Raw genomic sequence first — 17760 nt, forward strand, 5'->3', positions numbered from 1 at the left:
TAATTTTCTGTTCATTGCTTTTCAGGTTAGGCACAAAAAGATATGACTCATATAGAGTCCAGATTTTCTTCTGATGTTTTGTTAACCTTCAATGATATTCACAGAAATTCCAAACAGAAACAGAGGTCAAGCAGGATCCCTGAGCACTTCCGAGGAAAAATTAATCATTCACTGCTGAAAACTTTGAAAGCTACTTCAAAATGAAAAATGGCAGAAGAAAAATTTACAATGGTTTGTTTGCATCTTGTTTTTTGTTTTCTTTTTAAGTTGGGATCTTAAAATAAAGAAAATCCCATTTAAAAAGATGCAGTCAGTCTCACTTTGGATATTTTTTGTAGATAATACTGATTGAATGTTGATTGAAATGACTGTGACTCAAATCAATTTTTAGAGAGAAGAAACATCAAGCCCTTTGTAGTTGACTTTAGAGTATTTTAACTTACTGAGAAGATGAGTGTACTGGGGAAGTTTTGAACTACTGTATGCAAATCAAAGGATGCAAATCAAACTAAAACCAACAAGGGAGATATTGGCTTATTTTCTATTTAGATCATTCATTGTTTTAGAGGAGAGCAAGATCCTTTCCTCTCTCAAATTACAAATTAAACATACGATCACTGCAGACAAGTTTCTTTGAGAAGTGTGAGAAGGGTGTACCCACATCTCCACCACCCCTACAATCAATACACCCCACAACAGAATGATCACCATTCCTGGATCTTACACCTGCACCTCCAGAAATGTAATATAGCTCACCCAGTGCACTGAATGCCTGGATGGAAAATATGTAGAAGAAACCAAACAACAGCTGCATACCAGAATGAATGCACACCAAAAATCCATCAAAGACAAAAATACCCAATTATCTGTGGGTGTACACTTCTCACAAGGCAGCCACTCTTGCTCCAGTCTCTCAGTTCTAATCCTCAAAGGGAATTTACAAAACACCTTTCATAGACAATTCTATGAACTTCATTTCATAAATCTACTGGATACAAAAAAATCATGGACTAAATATAGACATTGGATTTATGCACATTATAACTTGTTTGCCATCTGATAACCCCAGGTAACTTGTCTGCATTTTACGAGCTACATTCTTCTATCACCAGTTAAACATTCCCCCTCCCACCTCCTTCCTCTCTCAAAGCTATTGTTTTCCATCCCTCTGATCTTCACTGCCATGCATTTGTATTTTCACAGATTTGCATTTTGCATTTTGGTTTCTGTTCTACCCAGGAGAGCACACAGTTCACCAGCAGACTCTTTACCCAGGGCAGCACACAATTCACCAGGATGCCTGTGTCCAAAAGCTTGCAAAGGACAATTTTTCCAACAACTTAGTTGGTCTAATAAAAGATACCACATTTACCCAAAGAGCCTTGTCTGCTTATGTCCTTAAAACAACACGGCTACAACCAACAACCCTAAAACACGTTCACTGATATATTTGCATCCCTTGATGATGATGATGATTAATAAACATTTATCTGATGGTAATATTTATCTGATTAAATTCTATTGTTTTGGGCACTGAGGAAACATACTGTCTTGAAGAGGGGTATGCAACAATTAAACCCAATGAAGAACTGCACAGCATTGTTACATGAAGGTATGGTTCTTTTTCCTAACTGGAAGAGGTGAGAAGGAAGCAGCAGAAAAATGAAAGAGTTGGAGAAGGACTAAGTGTCAAATTGGATGAATGATAAATAAATGCAATACCTCACTTAAGGAGGGAGCATGGTGGGCAGGAGAACCTGGTGGTCCAGAACACTTTGGATGGTTTCTACTCACATTTTGATGATGTGTAGGAAAGTGGATGAATACTATTGCTGTTCTGCCAAAAATGTTGAGAGAAGGTTAGAAAAGCCTTGTTGGACCTCTCTTACCTTTGTAGCCATGAGCTCAGGTGAGCCAGCCTCAAGCTGTATATCAGATCTCCTAACACAACAGATGAAGTGTCAATTTTATTAAAGTATTGAGGTACATGAGCTCACAAAGATAAACAAAATATATGTTAAAGGAGATGAGCAAACTGGGTGCACCTGGAAGGCCAGAAAGACTTAACTGAGTATCACACCCAGTTGAGAAGTGATGGGTTATTTATTATGAGAGAGTTATTTAGTAAGGAGGAAAGACCAAATCAGTAAGGTCTTGGAAATGCAGAGAATAAATCAATGTAGTCAATGTTTCCCTCAGTGGTAGACCCCCCCCAAAGAAAAGGACAAGGACTGTAGGGAAGAACTGAAGGAAACTGGAGGAAGTACATATACTGAGAGATCTCTTGTTGGCACAGAAGTCCTGCTGGAGGCAGAGGATAGGAAGGAGGATCCTAGAAGAGACATAACATCCCCTATAGTGGGCAGAGAATTGTTAGGGACTTTGGGAGGCAATGTTCTCTCAGGCTAGGTACACACATCCAAAAAGCCCAAGGTAAAATCAATCTAAGTTGCATGGTTTTCTGTATGTGGTGACGTTTAGATTGGTAGTGAACAGAACACACATTCGCCATCTGGTGTTTTGAGACACAGATTTGATGAGTCTTCAAAATATGTTCCTACATGTTCGCTGCTGATTTGCAGGGAAGGTTTTGTTCTTTAGAATAAATAATTTTGTATGGTTCTTAAAACCTGCATATTCACTCTTTAACTGTTACCAAATTTCCTGCAAAACTGATGCTAGGGTTCTACTATTTTACATGGGTTCATTTGGAACATTCTAAAGGTCTGGAAATAAAACATATGGCTGAGATTAAACTTCATTTATAGGCAGGAAAGTAGCCCAGTTACAAAAAAAATCATGCCTATGCATTTAACAATTGTTGGATAAAATGAAGTACCAGTAATGGGGTAGCTCCTTCTCCACTAGGGATTTGAGCAGGAGCCAGAATCCAAGGCTGTCTCCCTTCCAAGGCAGCATCCATTTCATTAAGTCAGATTTCCTTAGACTTGTTCTTTACCTGGCCCCATGTATCTTCTACTAGTGGATAATACGTGGGCTTGCTTCAACACAACAGATGAAGACTGCTTTCGGCAATACCTCATCATAGCCTGGTGGTTAGTGCACTGTCCAGGAAATGAAATATATAGTTTTAAATCCCTCTGGGTGATGGAGACCTAGAACCTGGGTCCACAGTTCGCTAGGCAAATGCTTTAACTGTTATTGGGTTAAAAAGTGACAGGATCCCCTTGTTCTTCTTCCTCTAGTACCAAATAGTCACTGATCATGTTTTTTCATTTGACTAAGATTTTGGGGACTTATGTAGAGTTTATACATCTACTTTGGTAGACTCGGGTAGTAATAGGGTGTAAGTGGCTGAAGCAGGTCTTTCTGAGCATGTTCAGAAAGGCAAGGCAAATTGTATGTAAACGGGGGGCAGGATAGAAAAGGTAGGCAAAATGCCACTTAGCCAAAATAAGTATAACACGGGTTATACTTGCTTACCTAAAAAGGAGTTCAACATAGGCCACAGTAATAAGTGCAAGTGGTAAAACTGTTACTTTGCTCAGTGCACACCTTCCTGCTTAAATTATGCTGGAGATGGCCCAAACAATGAAGCCTCACTTTATTTGGGACCTTTGGCACCAGTGCAATACAAACAATAACAATAATAAGTTTGGCAGAGGCATTAATAGTCATTCAGAAAGTTTTAAAACAGCCATGTGAATTAGCAGCACACAAAAAACAAAGGGCATGTGTACACATATCGTTTCATCCCATGACACACTGGAGATCTGGTGGTTCAAAGCACACTCGATTAATCAAGTCTGCTCCACACACGAGCTGACATGCACTGTGCTGCTTTCCATGCAGTTGTATACATGGTAAAATTAGTGGCGATACGTAAGGGGTGCATAGGGGTGCACATGCATCCCCCGAGAGCACTGGTGCACCCCCTGACAGCCAGCATTCCCTGCTTAGGTGGGGCAGGTGAAAGCACTGGTGCTCCCACTGAAAGTGCCAGCCAGGGAGTAGGGGCACCAGGAGAAGCACCACTTTTTGTCAAAATTATAAGGAAACCACCAAAGCTTTGCTTCCCACATGTTATGATGAATGATGGGATGTCTAAATACCTCTCTGTATTATGAACAAGTAGTAATAAGGCCTTACCTATAATAAGTAGTTCTGAAATCTGACATGAAGCATACCAGCAGTTCATTGTCAAGTTTATAAAGCAATTGTATCACTTTAGCCAAAAAGCTGCATGAATAGCTCTGTGATGCATAAATACACCATAGAAAACCATTTTCCTATAAGCATCCAGTTCCTTAGCCTATTCCCCTGTTGTTTTACGTTTCACTTATATCTTTGTTTTCATAAAAACAAGAAGTAGAGGGGATTTCTTGTGCCTACATCTGTGCTGTTTCTTTTAAAAAGATGCAGCAGGATGAAGAACCGTTGCAATTTAGACCAGTAAGCCTGACAATGACCTATCTTTCCAGGGATTTTTTGTGCTTTTGTGCTTATTGGGAGTCTACACATTGCCATACAGTAATGCAGCATGTCACTACATTACTTTATGGAATGCTATGGCATGCTGTGGGTCCACTCGTGATCAGCAGTTACACTGTTGCAGCAGTGTTTGTCCCTGTTTTAGCGTGCTACTACAGCAACGTAGCAGCAAAATCTAACCATGTGCCGCACTCGTGGTATAGTATGGGTGGTTACTGTACCATGCTTTAGTACTTCCAAATAGAAGTAACAATGTCGTCATGTGGTGACATGTAGACACTTCCATAGTTATAGTATCTAACCACTGAACAAGTGAACTAGATTGTTTTTTTGGCATTTCCCAAGCTCTAATATAAAGCCATCCTAGGTTTTATAAAGTCTTCATAATATAAAGTTTCCTAGAGGTAGGTGGCAGAACAATCAAGCACATTATTTATAGGGAAATAGAAGAGGCTGACAGGAAGTGAAACCTGTTGTTCATTACTCCTTAGCTACATGAGTATGGGTTTTAGAAATCCTTGTCATTATGTGCTCCTGTTGTCTCTTACAGTTCTTCCTCACAGTAAAAGCTTTAGCCTCTCATGGCTGTTGTTTATGCGTGCTACTTACTGGGCATGTCTACATGTGCAAATGCTGTGGGGTGGGTTTACTCTAGAGAAAACCCAAACTGGGCAGACATCTACACAGGGATGTGGGAGCAGATTTGCTCCTGCCCCCTGGCAGCATGAGGCCAGGAGACACCTCTCTCCTGGCGCGGGCTGGGAACTTCCTCCCTGCCCTCTGGGAGCTGTCTGCTGCTGGGGCATGCTCCAGTGATGAAGCCCAGGCAGGGACAATGTCCCCTTGATCGACATCAGGGAGCTCCTGGCCCCAAATCCCCAATCAGAGGCAGAGGTTTTGGAAAGAGCCACAGCGGGAGCAGGTCCCAGTCCCCTGTCCTGATCTGCCAGTGGGGCAACTGGGACATAGTAATCAAGATACAGGGCTTGGAAAGAGCTGCAGGGAAGGGGTGACCAATCAGGGCACAGAGCTAGAACCTGCCCCTGACCAGGACAGTTCCCAGTCAGCCCCAGGCTGCATGGGGAAGTCTGCATGTGTAGCCCAGAGCTAGCTGGGACTGTCTGAAATGGGATAGTCCACAGCCACCTACAGGCTTCATTTGCAGACTTCCCCATGAAGCCTGAGGCTGGCTGGGAACTACCCTGGTCAGGATGAGGCCCCAGCCAGCTCCAGGCTGGTGGGGAGCGGCGGGAAGTGGAAGGGTGGGGAACTCTCCCCATGCAGGGAGCCTCCAGCCTTCACCCTACTATCGCAATCATGGAACCAGGGTTGGGAATAAGCATCTAGCCTGTTCCCAGCACCTGCTCTGCAATCACAAGCAAATTACTGTGCAGTAAGCATCTGCATGTGTAGACAGTGATGCTTACTGCACAGTAATTTGCTCTAATTCTGAGTAAAGCATCTCATGTACAGGCACCCATAGAGTATATCAAAAACTCATATGGTCTTCTGGGGCAGTATTTATTTGATACACTGCAATTTAAATGATATATTAATTATGGATTTTCATTATGTGTTTTAAAAGCATTAACGTATGCTTGAAGTTATTAATGGTTTTGTATACAAATAACCTTGCTAGCTAATATTTCTTGCCCTGAGAATTCAATGCATTAATGTATCTCTGCCATGTATGTCAGAGGCCTTCCACAGAATTTAGGTGTAATGAACTGAATTATGCTTAGGACTTTCTTATTAAAGAACAAGATACAAGTTTTAAAATAATCTGATTTTTTTTCTCTAACACATCACTACTTGGAGTTTAACAGGAGGATAATGTGAAAGCTTATGTAAGTATTATAGCATCATAATTTTTGCCAGAGCAGGATAATATAAATGGAAATACAAACAATTAGAGAATTTTCCCTGTGCCAGACATGACATGTTAAAAAGTCCATAGGGAGAGTTAACCTTGACATGCCTATACCCATATACAAATTTTCCAAATTAGAGATTAACATTTCCTTATGAGGTGGCTCCTTCTTTGTACTGGTAGCCCTGAAGACTTGCAAATTTATGAGCTATATAATTAATCTCGGTATTATTCCTATTCCCTTGTGCTTCTGTTTTTGCCTACTATAAAAAATACCTTGAAAACTACAGAAATTCAAATGTTCAAGTTTCAAATACATAATTAGTTTTTTAATACAAATGAAATATTTCCAGTATTTCCACTTTTGAAGCTGGGCTATTTGCCTGATCAGTCATAGAGCTAATGACTCAAGTTTATAATACAGACTTACTGTCTAACACACAAACAAACATAAAAGCCACTTGAGTGCCTGCTGCTAGCTGCTACTGAGAATCTGATGGACTTGCTCACACCCAGAGGGTTGCATGGAAATATATCTATTTAACAATTAGCAAGAGCCTAAAAGAAAGCAGTTTAATTCAGTGTGTACTGGTGATGAGATAGGTAAACTCTTTCCAATAAGAACCGAAGCTGGAACTAGCAATCTATATATATAATCATCTTTTTCTAGAACCAACATTTAAGAATTTCTTTAGTTTCTTAGAGATGCAATAAGTCTCTGCAGTACATACTATGATCTTTGCAAAATCAGAAAAAAAGAAAAAATGTTTCATTCTAGTCTCAATATATAAAAAAATACAAATGAAAATAAGGTTATAAAAAATTTTAACCACTTTATGAGTTAAATACCATAGATCAGTCAGTATCCATTAAAAAATATTTCCTTATCATTTTTAACATATCTGTTGCAGTTTTTTCAGATATTCCACTTTATAGTTAAAATCTTTATAGTTACAATATTTTACCCTAAACAACTTATCTTGCTATTAATAAGAACAACATAGAAATACCTGATAAATAATGACTACTTACCTGTCCTTTAACCTGCTCTTTGAAATGTTCTGTGGCATATTTTACACACACATATTTTATATATATATTTCTCCAAGATCCCTTTCAGCCACTGTGCTGTTGAGCAGGGTGTTCCCCAGCCTATAGGTATGCTGCAGGTTCCTTCTCCCTAGATGCAGCACCTTGCACTTGTCTGCGTTGAATTCCATTTTATTTTTATCCACCCACCTCTGTAACCTGTCTAGATCTAGTTGGATTCTGTCCCTCCCCTGCAGTGTGCCCACTTCTCCCCACATCTTTGTGTCACCAGAGAATTTGGACAGCGTGCTTTCCACGCCCACTTCCAAGTCACTGATAAAGACGTTGAATAGCACAGACCCGAGGACCAAGCCCTGGGGAACTCCACTGCCCACATCCCTCCAGGTTGAAAATGAGCCATCCACCACCACTCTCTGGGTTCACCACCACTCTCTGGATGTTTAGTATCCACTGGTCTATAGAGAGATCTCCAAGCACTAAAGGAGCAAATTAACTGGTTTCCAGATGGGGGGATAAAATGAGAAAACTGTGTATAACTAGTACCCTGCTTTTGTTAAATCAGCCAAATAGGAGAGGAAACTAATGTTAATGGTCACCCTAGAAACTGTCTATAGCCCTGACTTGTCTGGGTCAGTGTGGGGAGCACAATGCATCGTAATGAAAAGGCAACAGCCTTCTGAATGATACTATCTCATATTGTCATCTGAGCCTCTCAAGAGATTCCAGATGCATACAGCCCTGATGATTAGTATGAAGCAAAATTATTGCATCTTGTTGGCTGTGTCTGCCACAGAGATGCTCCTACAGCCGATGTCTCTCTTGTGGGAGTTTGTCTGTGAATTTGCCTGACAAAGTTTTTGAGTGTACTCTTGAATTACTTTTTCTTAGGTATCTAGAAACAAGGCCACATTAGTTCCTGAAAAGTCATTAAATCACCGGAGTGGAGGAAGATAATCCTTAGATTATGGCCTCACGAGACGAAAATGAAATATGTACAGGCAGCTGCTGCTCTGGCTTTTACATCCTCATGAGGGGATCCAGGATAGACATATGCTTTGACCTGTGGGCTGAAACTATATCTATGTTGATAGACAATTGGACCTTGGTCTGGAAGAAGGTGTAGACAGTGATATGATGGAATAAAGCATGCCTCAGGGAGCCTAGTAGAACTCAGAAGGTACCTATATGGTCCTTGGGGTACTCTACACCCAGTGAGGAAAATTTCTTTGATCCAGATATATAGTCACAATGGCTAGATTCAGATGTTCAGGCATGTATGGTTTGTGGTGCCGCAAACCTCTTTGCAGTGCCACAAACTGCAAGTGTGGCATGTTAAAAAGTGCTCCATGCTGCAAGTTTGCAGTGCAGGGAAAATATTTGCTACTGGGAAATCCCAGTAGCAAAAGGCAAAAAAACAACCAAAAAAAGTACCAACCAAAAAGCAGCATGGCACATACTCCAAGAATGTGCACTGGAAGGTACAAAGGTTCAGTACTTCTGGGAAATGCTCTGGCTGTCAGTGAGAGCATCTTCCCTCCTCTTTTTGTCCTCTGCGTCCTCCAGCATGCTGGGACCTGGGAGAAGTGGGGAAATTACAGTTTTGCAGAAGTGGGGCATTTTGCCCTGCACCAAAACCCATGTGCAGGGGTGTGTACACAGTAGCAAAAAACAGTGGCACAAATTTGTGCCACTGCTATTTTTGCTGTGGGAAATGCATGTCCCTGCATGTGTATGCTCATCTGGACCCACCCAGTGACTCTATATCATCACAGAGTGATGTCTTAAAGACACAGTTAGTAAGTCTCAATGAACCTGTAAACTAGTGAGAAGTTTCTCTGGCAGATTTCACCTTTAAAGAGGAGGAAGAAAGAATTTCCAGCAGTGGAGGCTGGCACACACCACTAAGATAAATAAATGGTCCTTGAGGCAGTCCTCAGGATGACACTAAGGCTAACACAGATGTTTTTAGAAGGTTCTGAACTGATGGATGAGTAGATGCTAATACAAAATCCTGTACTGAATCCTTCTAGCAGGATTCATCAGTGACCTGGACGAGGGAGTGAAGTGTACTCTGTCCAAGTATGTGGATGATACAAAACTTTGGGGAGAAGTGGACACACTGGAGGGCAAGGAACAACTACAGGCAGACCTGAACAGGTTGGACAAATGACCAGAAAACAATAGAATGTGATTTACCAAGGAGAAATGCAAAGTGCTGCACCTAGGGAGGAAAAATGTCCAGCACACCTACTGCCTAGGAAAAGACCTGCTCGGCAGCATGGAAGTGGAAAGGGACCTTGGAGTCCTAGTGGACTCCAAGATTAACATGAGTCCTCAGCGTGATGAAGTCATCAGCAAAGCTAACTGCACTTTATCATGCATCAGCAGATGCATGACAAACAGAACCAAGGAGGTGATACTTCCCCTCTATCGGGCACTGGTCAGACCGCAGTTGGAATACTGCATCCAGTTTTGGGCACCACACTTTAAGAGGGATATGGATAACCTGGAGATGGTCTAGAGAAGGGCCACTTGTATGGTTAAGGGCTTGCAGGCCAAGCCCTACGAGGAGAGAGTAGGGCACCTAGACCTCTTCGGCCTCCGCAAGAGAAGGTTGAGAGGTGACCTTGTGGCTGCCTATAAATTCATCTTTGGGGTGCAGAAGGGAATTGGTGAGGCTCTACTCACCAAGGCGCCCCTGGGGTTTACAAGAAATAATGGCCACAAGCTAGCAGAGAGCAGATTTAGACTGGAGATTAGGAGGAACTTCTTCACAGTTAGAGTGGCCAAAATCTGGAATGGGCCCCAAGGGAGGTGGTGTTCTCCCCTACCCTGGGGGTCTTCAAGAGGAGGTTAGATAGGCATCTGGCTGGGGTCATCTGAACCCAGCACACTTTCCTGCCTATGCAGGGTGTCAGACTCGATGATCTATTGAGGTCCCTTCCAATCCTAACATCTTTGAATCTATGAGTATATGATATCAACATGCTGCATTTCTCTTTTACAAGTCCTTTTCTGATAAGACATTTTGAACTTCCATCATCTGGGTGCACGATCACTAAATATGTATGAATACTAAGTATTTCAGCATTGTAAGTGCACAAAAGATTGTGCGGGTGAGGGTAACGTGGGAATCTTCAAATTTCAGTCAAGGATTCTGAGAAGGAACTGAGGAGAGTCTGGCTGGCTCTAGTTCCTTATGTCCTCAGCCTGCAAAAAGATAAGATGGGAGCACATATCCCCCTACAGGTACTAAAAGTTTCTGAGTAGAACACCCTGGGCATCCGCATGCCTACCTACAATGTGATATGCATGTGTACAATCATTGTTTTTTAATGAGTGAGGTAATGCATGTTTGTGAAAGTTTGATCTTATCACCTCTTTATCAGTGGTCATGAATAGAGGCAAGTCCCTGCCCTTTCCTCCTCCACCAAGTTTGGGAAATTTATCACTAAAAGATGTGCTGTCTCTCAAAATCTGTATATTCAGAAAGGCATAAGGACCAGATGTTGCTGAACTTTACAGAAGGCAGAAGGAAAGGCTTTTTACATGCTGCCCTATTCTTTGTCTTTTCTCCTGACCCCTAGGAGGAGGCACAAGCCAGTCCTTAACTGTCCTATTGTTGAAGAGTAGAAGGTCCTATATACAAAGTTTTACATTTAATCAGGATCACACAATATTTCATTTTCACGAGATTGGCCAAGTCTTCTATAACTTGGGGTCTTTTGGATGAAATTTTAGAGGCTGTAGCTCAGCTTAAATATCCAAATAGCTTTCTTTTTCTGTTTGTAATAATTGTGTCCATCTTGGTCAAAAAAAGCTTTTCTTTTTCCAGGATGCCCTTCTGTGATACCAACAGAAAATAGATTATAATATGGTGTGAATCAAACAAATGGAAAATACCATCACTAAAAACAATAATTTGAACAAATTCAGCAACAGTGAAATAGAGCAGGTTACAGTTTTTGTTTCTTTTCCCCTCTTACCTTTGTTTTACTGTCAAAACAGGTGAATCCCAAAGCAAAGTCAACTGTGAAGCACAGGGAATCTCCTTGCCAACTGCACATATATGTTTTAGACTGGAAAAAGTGTTAATTTTGAGAAAATGGTTATAATTGTTCAGTTTACCAATAACAGTAATACTTAAAATCTTACTTATTATTTGTGCAAGGTGACAAGCCAGTAACACTAGAACAAGTTTATATCAGTCATTTAAAGAGTTTGTCAGTAATGTATAACTGCACAAAATATCAGACCTATTCACTGCAGGTGATTCCTCTCTACTATGTCAAAGACAAACAAAAATGCATCTTTCGAACATGACCAGAAATCTACTTGCTTCTGTCCATTACAAAATGTAGACATGGACCATTTAAATGAATATAATCATTGTAAAACCTTCTTCAGACTATTTAGAACTAACACAAGGGTCTAGGAGCATTAAATATGAGTTGGTTATCACCTGGTTTCTAATGAGCTCTGTTGAGATAATCTAGTCTAAATAGTGTGGTTACCGTTTAGGACAGTGGTGCTCAACCTTCTGACTATACAAGCCAGATGAGTGGTGAAGGATGAGTTTATGGGTTGAACAGAGCCCCATGACCGCCAGGATTGGGCCCCAGGTACTCTTTCCAGCCCCTTACTGGGATTGGGTCCTGGGGACTGTGGTGCCCCCTTCTGGGACCTGCACACTGGGACTGGGCCCCTGGGTCCTGACACTGCCCCTTCTCAAACCTATACACTGGGATTGGGCACTAGGGCCTCACGCTACCCCCACCCAATCCAGTCATCCAATCTAGTGCAGGGCCTAAGGCTCTCTGTGAGTCTGGAAACTTGGCAGCAGTTGCCACTGCTCCCCCACAGCCAACTTGCCAGACCAGTGGGGAGCCGTTTGGGCCGGATAACATGGTGTCACAGGATGGGGGTTGAGCATTCCTGGTCTAGGACATTAGTATCTGCCACCTTTATAATTCCACTTTAAACTTGCCAAATTGCCTTTGGAATCAGCAAGATATCTTTGCAAGCTCTTAAAACTTTGTTAAGAGTTCTACTGCAGTAAAAATAGTTATACTGAACTAATTAACTAAGGCTGCTATCTTGTTAGCCAATGAAATATGAATGTTAATTCTTTGACCTTTTTAAAGTTAAAAACGGAGTTTCTGTTTAAAGTTATGAATGTGTTTTACAACAAAAGTCTATTAAAATTTAAATTTACCTCTGCACACATTTTAGACTATCAGTATTGTATGCAAATTGGATTCAGAATGCAAAGACAGGCAGTCTGTGGTGCTACTGCCTACAAATTTAAAAATAACTTGATGGGTTTTATATTGAAGTAAAGAGCAAAAATACCACTAAATTTAGTGCATGTAAAGAGCAGGCATCTTCTCCATTTTTTCTTTACTCCAATTTACAAAGCACTTTCTAAAATGCTAAATATGGCCTCTAATTTTGATAGAAAGTTTTCCAAAGAAGCAATTTCTCGGTCTGACATTAAATTTTTCATAAACAGCATGGGCCTCCCACATTTAGAGTTTATTTAAAATATCATATTTGGATAATATTTTTGAAATGCTATTGAATGTGGCTGTAACAAGTGAACAGTCTGTGGAAGATTGGAATCATTAACTTCAACAGGATTTTTTTTTCAGGTTTTAAAAAATAGTAATTCTTGATGTTGAAAAACAAACTATTAGCATATTTTAAATCTTTGATATTTAATGTTCATGAAGGCTTTCCCTAACATTTTACAATCCTATTATTGTAATCATCAAAATACAAAATGTGTCACACTTATTCTAATATAAAACCCATAAATGAGTTATAGCCTTGAAATTTCACAGCTACTAAATGTTTTCATAGTTTGTAAAGTTCATATTTCAGTATTTCAGCAGGATGAATAATGAAAAAACAGATTTATAAATATATTTTTGAATAAACTATTTTATTTTTTTTTTATCTGCTGCTGTTCAGAGAATATATTCTTGGAGATCCATGAACATTCTGAATACTTGCATGCAGTTGCGACCAATGTTTAAGAGATTATAACATCATTTCTCATTCACTATAAAATGGTATTAAGCAATAGACCTAATTTATTCTCCTATTTTGTCTCATCTGTTGGCCAGAACCTGATGTAGTATAGAACTGGCTTAACTTTAAATGTATGTTTAATTGAGGTCCTGAATCATGAAGAAGAAATAATACCCTGCAAGCAATTGAGCAGTCATAAACAGTAAATATTGAAGTGAACAGTTCATGAATTTACACTGAAATATTTGGCAAATATTGTAAAATTATGTGTCTAATGACAAGTGTTTACAGAAGCTTTTCATAGAAAAATTAAAAACTAATGCAAGACAAAATTTGTTGCATTTCAACCATGATATGCCAACTATGCAATTGGTTCTCAACTGGTGGGCCAATGAGGGGCAATAAAGCTGAATACAGAGGTAACCAGGGGACATAGCATATCCCCAAACATTTCTGGTGCCAGGAAGAACCACACTGAGAAACTGGGCTGTGATGCATGCTCTACCACCCAAACAGGAAGTAGAAGAGCCTCTGAGAAAAAAATGCTATTTAGCCCAGGTATAGCACTGTGACAATGTGCTTATGCTGCTTCTGTTCCAGAACTACCAGGTGGAGACCTAGTTTAAGAGTCTTTGCAGCCTGCCTGACAAGAGAATCACAAGGGATGTAGACTCAGACTTACCCACAGCCAATGTCCATTGGGCTGGGGGTGGACATTAATGCCCACAGTGAATTGGGTTGTGGGGGACATTAGCTGTGGGTAAGAAGATAGGGTTGAGAGAGTCCCCTATTCAGAGTCAAATTTGTTGAGAAACACTATACTATGCAATCAAATTTTAACAGAATCAATATTTACTAAAGTTATAACAGAACTTTTCTTTACAAATCACACTTATTCTTATTCCACAAAAAATACCTTAAGTTTAGCTATATACATGGTTGATGTTTAACTTGATAGTCTACATGTTACACAACTTCTCTAAATAAACTGTAAAAAGTTTAGGTTCTCAAACACGTCCTTAATTTGGACATTGTGGGTCCTGACAGTTGTGGGGGGAAAAAAGCAACCTTATGCTGTACTGGAAGCAGCAGTGCATTAATCTGACCCAGTTCTACAGCATCTGTATAGATCAGGTGCTTCAGTGGGGCTTTTTGGCAAATTAGCTAAAGCTCATTCAATTCCGTCATTTAGATAAAAGCACCAAAGAGCCCCACTAATGTGCCTGATCTCTACAGATGTTGAGAAAGCTGAATGCAACTAAGGTGCTGCCTCTTCTGGGCATGTGCTGGGCTAGGTGAGGCAGGGTGCTGAGTTTAAAGTAAAGCACTGATTTTTTCCCCCCACATCTGCTAGCAGCCTGTGTTAAGGATTGTACCTTTCCCACTGATGAAAAGAAAGACTTTGATCCCTTTCTGTTCAGAAGTGTAGCAGCAGCCTTTCCTTACAGTTGTGATTTCATGGCAGCCACATGTGTCTCTACACCAACTGCCTACGCAGAAATTTATTATTAGAAACCTATTTAATTTTAGCTGTTTTAAATGGAATTTAGCAGAGAGTAGCTTTAGCATCATGTGAATTGCCACCTTTCTGCTTACTTCCAGTGACTCTCCAAAGACCACTTTCTGAGAAGCCCTAGTTAGGCTAGTGATAGTATTTGAAATAACATGACTGTCACGGGGCGGTGTCCTAGGAGCGGCCGTGATCTCTCCTAGCGCCCCCTACCATGTCAAGTTGTGTCAATGCACCCTCGTTCTCGTCCGCCATGTCTTTGATGTTATTAGTGTTATGGGAGACTGCCCTTTCGACCCCTTGGACACGGTACCCCTGATATATCCCAGTCTGTGCCCCGCCTGAGATGACTCTGTGCACTAAAGCCTTAGGGGCTACGCGTGGCTCCTACCACCCTGATACCACGCCCCAAGCCTCGCAGATGTACCGGACGTTGTCTAGTCAACTTCTATCTGTGCCCTCGTGGGCACCCCTGGCTCTTCACATAATTGCCTGCACCCTCATGGGCTCCCTAGGGTTATCTCACCCTGGTCCAGGCCCTCATGGGCTCTCTGGCCTCTTTCTCAGTGGCCTGCTTCTTACCTGTGCATCCTCCCTGGGGCTTCTTGCCTGCCCTAGGGCCTTTCTCTGTGCTTGGGCTCAGGTGGCTATACTGTGCCTGGCCCCTAAATCCCTTTTGCAGATCTATAACTCCTGGGGCTCAGGCAGCCTCGGCCTTACCCGGCCCCCAATGCACCATGCCCCTTCTCAGGGCTGGGACCAGTGCACCCCTATATGCGATGCCCTCTCTGGCACCAGGGTCCCCACACCGCTGTGGAGCCTCTATGAGGCCTCCTCCAACCCCTATTAGCCTCACCCAGTCCTCCGGTGTAAGAACAAAAGCAATAACATAAGCCAATCAGCTTCAACTCAAACTAAGCCTTCTGACTAAAATACAAACTCTAAGCCCTCTGGCTAATCATCATTCAAATCCCTACCAGGGCTTTCTCCCCCTAGTCCTCAAACCGAAGCTGTTCAGGCCATCAAGCTTCTCTAGGCTGCATACTCCAGCAGAGCTCCTTCTCCCTTGGATGTTAATGGGGAACTGCCTGCTTGGCCTCAGCCTAGGCTGTTTATATAGGCCAGGCCCTGCCCCCTTCTGGTCAGCTGACCAAACTTCGGTTGCCCTGGCAACCGGCACCTGTCCCTCTTTCTAGGAGCAGAGCACTTCAGTGTCCCATGACAATGACTTTAAACATCTTCCTTGCTGCTTTAAAATAAACTTGACTAAGACATCAGCTTACTACAGGGTACTCAGAAAATGTGTGCATGCATGTGTGTGTCTCTGTGTGTGCATGTGTACATGTAGGTAATTCTAACTTGCATTTGGCCTAAACATTCTTTAAAATTTCAATTAAAAACAAGTTTCAGATATAGTGGAATAGTTTAAGAATAATCTATATACATCTCCCTAGTTCTACTTACACAGGAGTTTTACTTACAGTATAAAAGTATATGATAATTTAAAACACTAAGGACATTTATAAACATACTTTTTTTGCCCCACAATGTGCCAGAGATCTGCTGCTTTGGAGCAGATTCAATTAATCGAGTTTGCTCCGCACACAAACTGAGGAGAACTGTGCTGTGCTGCATGTAGTTGTATAAGCGGCAAAATGAGCACCAGCATGCAGAAAATGGTGGCAGTGCACTTTTGAACTAAAGCACCTCCAATGCGTTTTAGTTCAAAAGCATATTGCTACCATTTCCTCAGCACTGATGCACATTTCACCGCTCATACAACTGTAAGCATCGCAGCACCAAGAGCTTTTGAAAGCACCTGGTGCTGCAGTGCTTGCATATACAAAAATACCCTAAGAAACATGCTGTAGGGACTCTCCTGGATGAGCTAGATGAGCTAACTGACTTTGCCATCTTTAACTTTGAGGATTCAGTCATTGGTTGGAGATGTAGACTAGAAATTGATGTGACCTTCTAATCAAAGTGTCAAAGACATAGGAATGTAGAAATAGAAAGAGTCTCCAAGGGACTTTCTAGGCCAGCCTGCTGCATTTCAGGCAGTTATTAACCAAAGAATCCCTATAGATGTTACTGCAGATTGTCACACAGAACTGCAATGGACAACATCTTAAACAGGCAAAAATGCCCTATAATGTCATAGATAAAAGCAGGGAAGATGAGACCACTGTCAATTAATATATGCTTAAAGGTCCTAGGACAAGTACAATGCCCTAAAACAAACAAACCTCACCATGGTCTGCGCCAGTATGACTTAGGAGAAAAATTCCTTCCTTATCCCAAATGTGGTTGGTATAACCTTCAGTGCAAGAGAAAGTCTAGGTTGGAAAGTCTGGCTTTTCTAAGTACCAGGGAAAAAATAAAATCAGTGCACCTCAATCACTCCCCCCCCCCCACACACTTTAGGCAAAAATATCCCCCATGAGCTCATAACATTCATGATGAAGGGGGGAAAAAATACCTAACCTTACCTGATCAACAAAAACCCTGGGTTGTGAGATAAAAGACTAAGGGTAAAAGCATGACTTATGAGAGGGGACCTGATAACAGTCTTTAAATACCTGAAGGGCAATTACAAAATGGGTAGAGATGGGTTAATCTCTGTGGCTATAAGGGACAGGACTAGAAGCAAAGGCTGCAAGTTTCAGAAGGGGAAATTTAGGTTAGAGAGAAGGAGAAAGTTTCTGACCAGGAGGGTGGTCAAACACTGGAGAAGTTGTGGAATCTCAAACCTTGCAAGTTTGCAGGAGCAGATTGGACAGACTACCTAGGATGACTTAGGGATGCTCCTGCCTTGAGTAGGGGGCCAGACTAGATGCCCGTTCCA

At 41.5% G+C, this 17760-nt stretch overlaps 1 protein-coding gene across 1 annotated transcript in view; it reads right to left on the reverse strand.

Annotated features, from left to right (window-relative positions):
* The window catches only part of SNTG2 (syntrophin gamma 2), a 597901-nt gene that overhangs the window by 27190 nt on the left and 552951 nt on the right, over positions 1–17760 (reverse strand). The window contains exon 15 of the mRNA XM_090031379.1: positions 11359–11451. Within this exon, the coding sequence (XP_089887505.1) occupies positions 11359–11451 (93 nt within the window). The remainder of the gene's footprint in view (positions 1–11358; positions 11452–17760) is intronic.

This window comes from Crocodylus siamensis, chromosome 1, assembly GCF_052110815.1.
Source record: "Crocodylus siamensis isolate JL-2025a chromosome 1, ASM5211081v1, whole genome shotgun sequence".
In the NCBI taxonomy this organism is placed as follows: domain Eukaryota; kingdom Metazoa; phylum Chordata; order Crocodylia; family Crocodylidae; genus Crocodylus; species Crocodylus siamensis.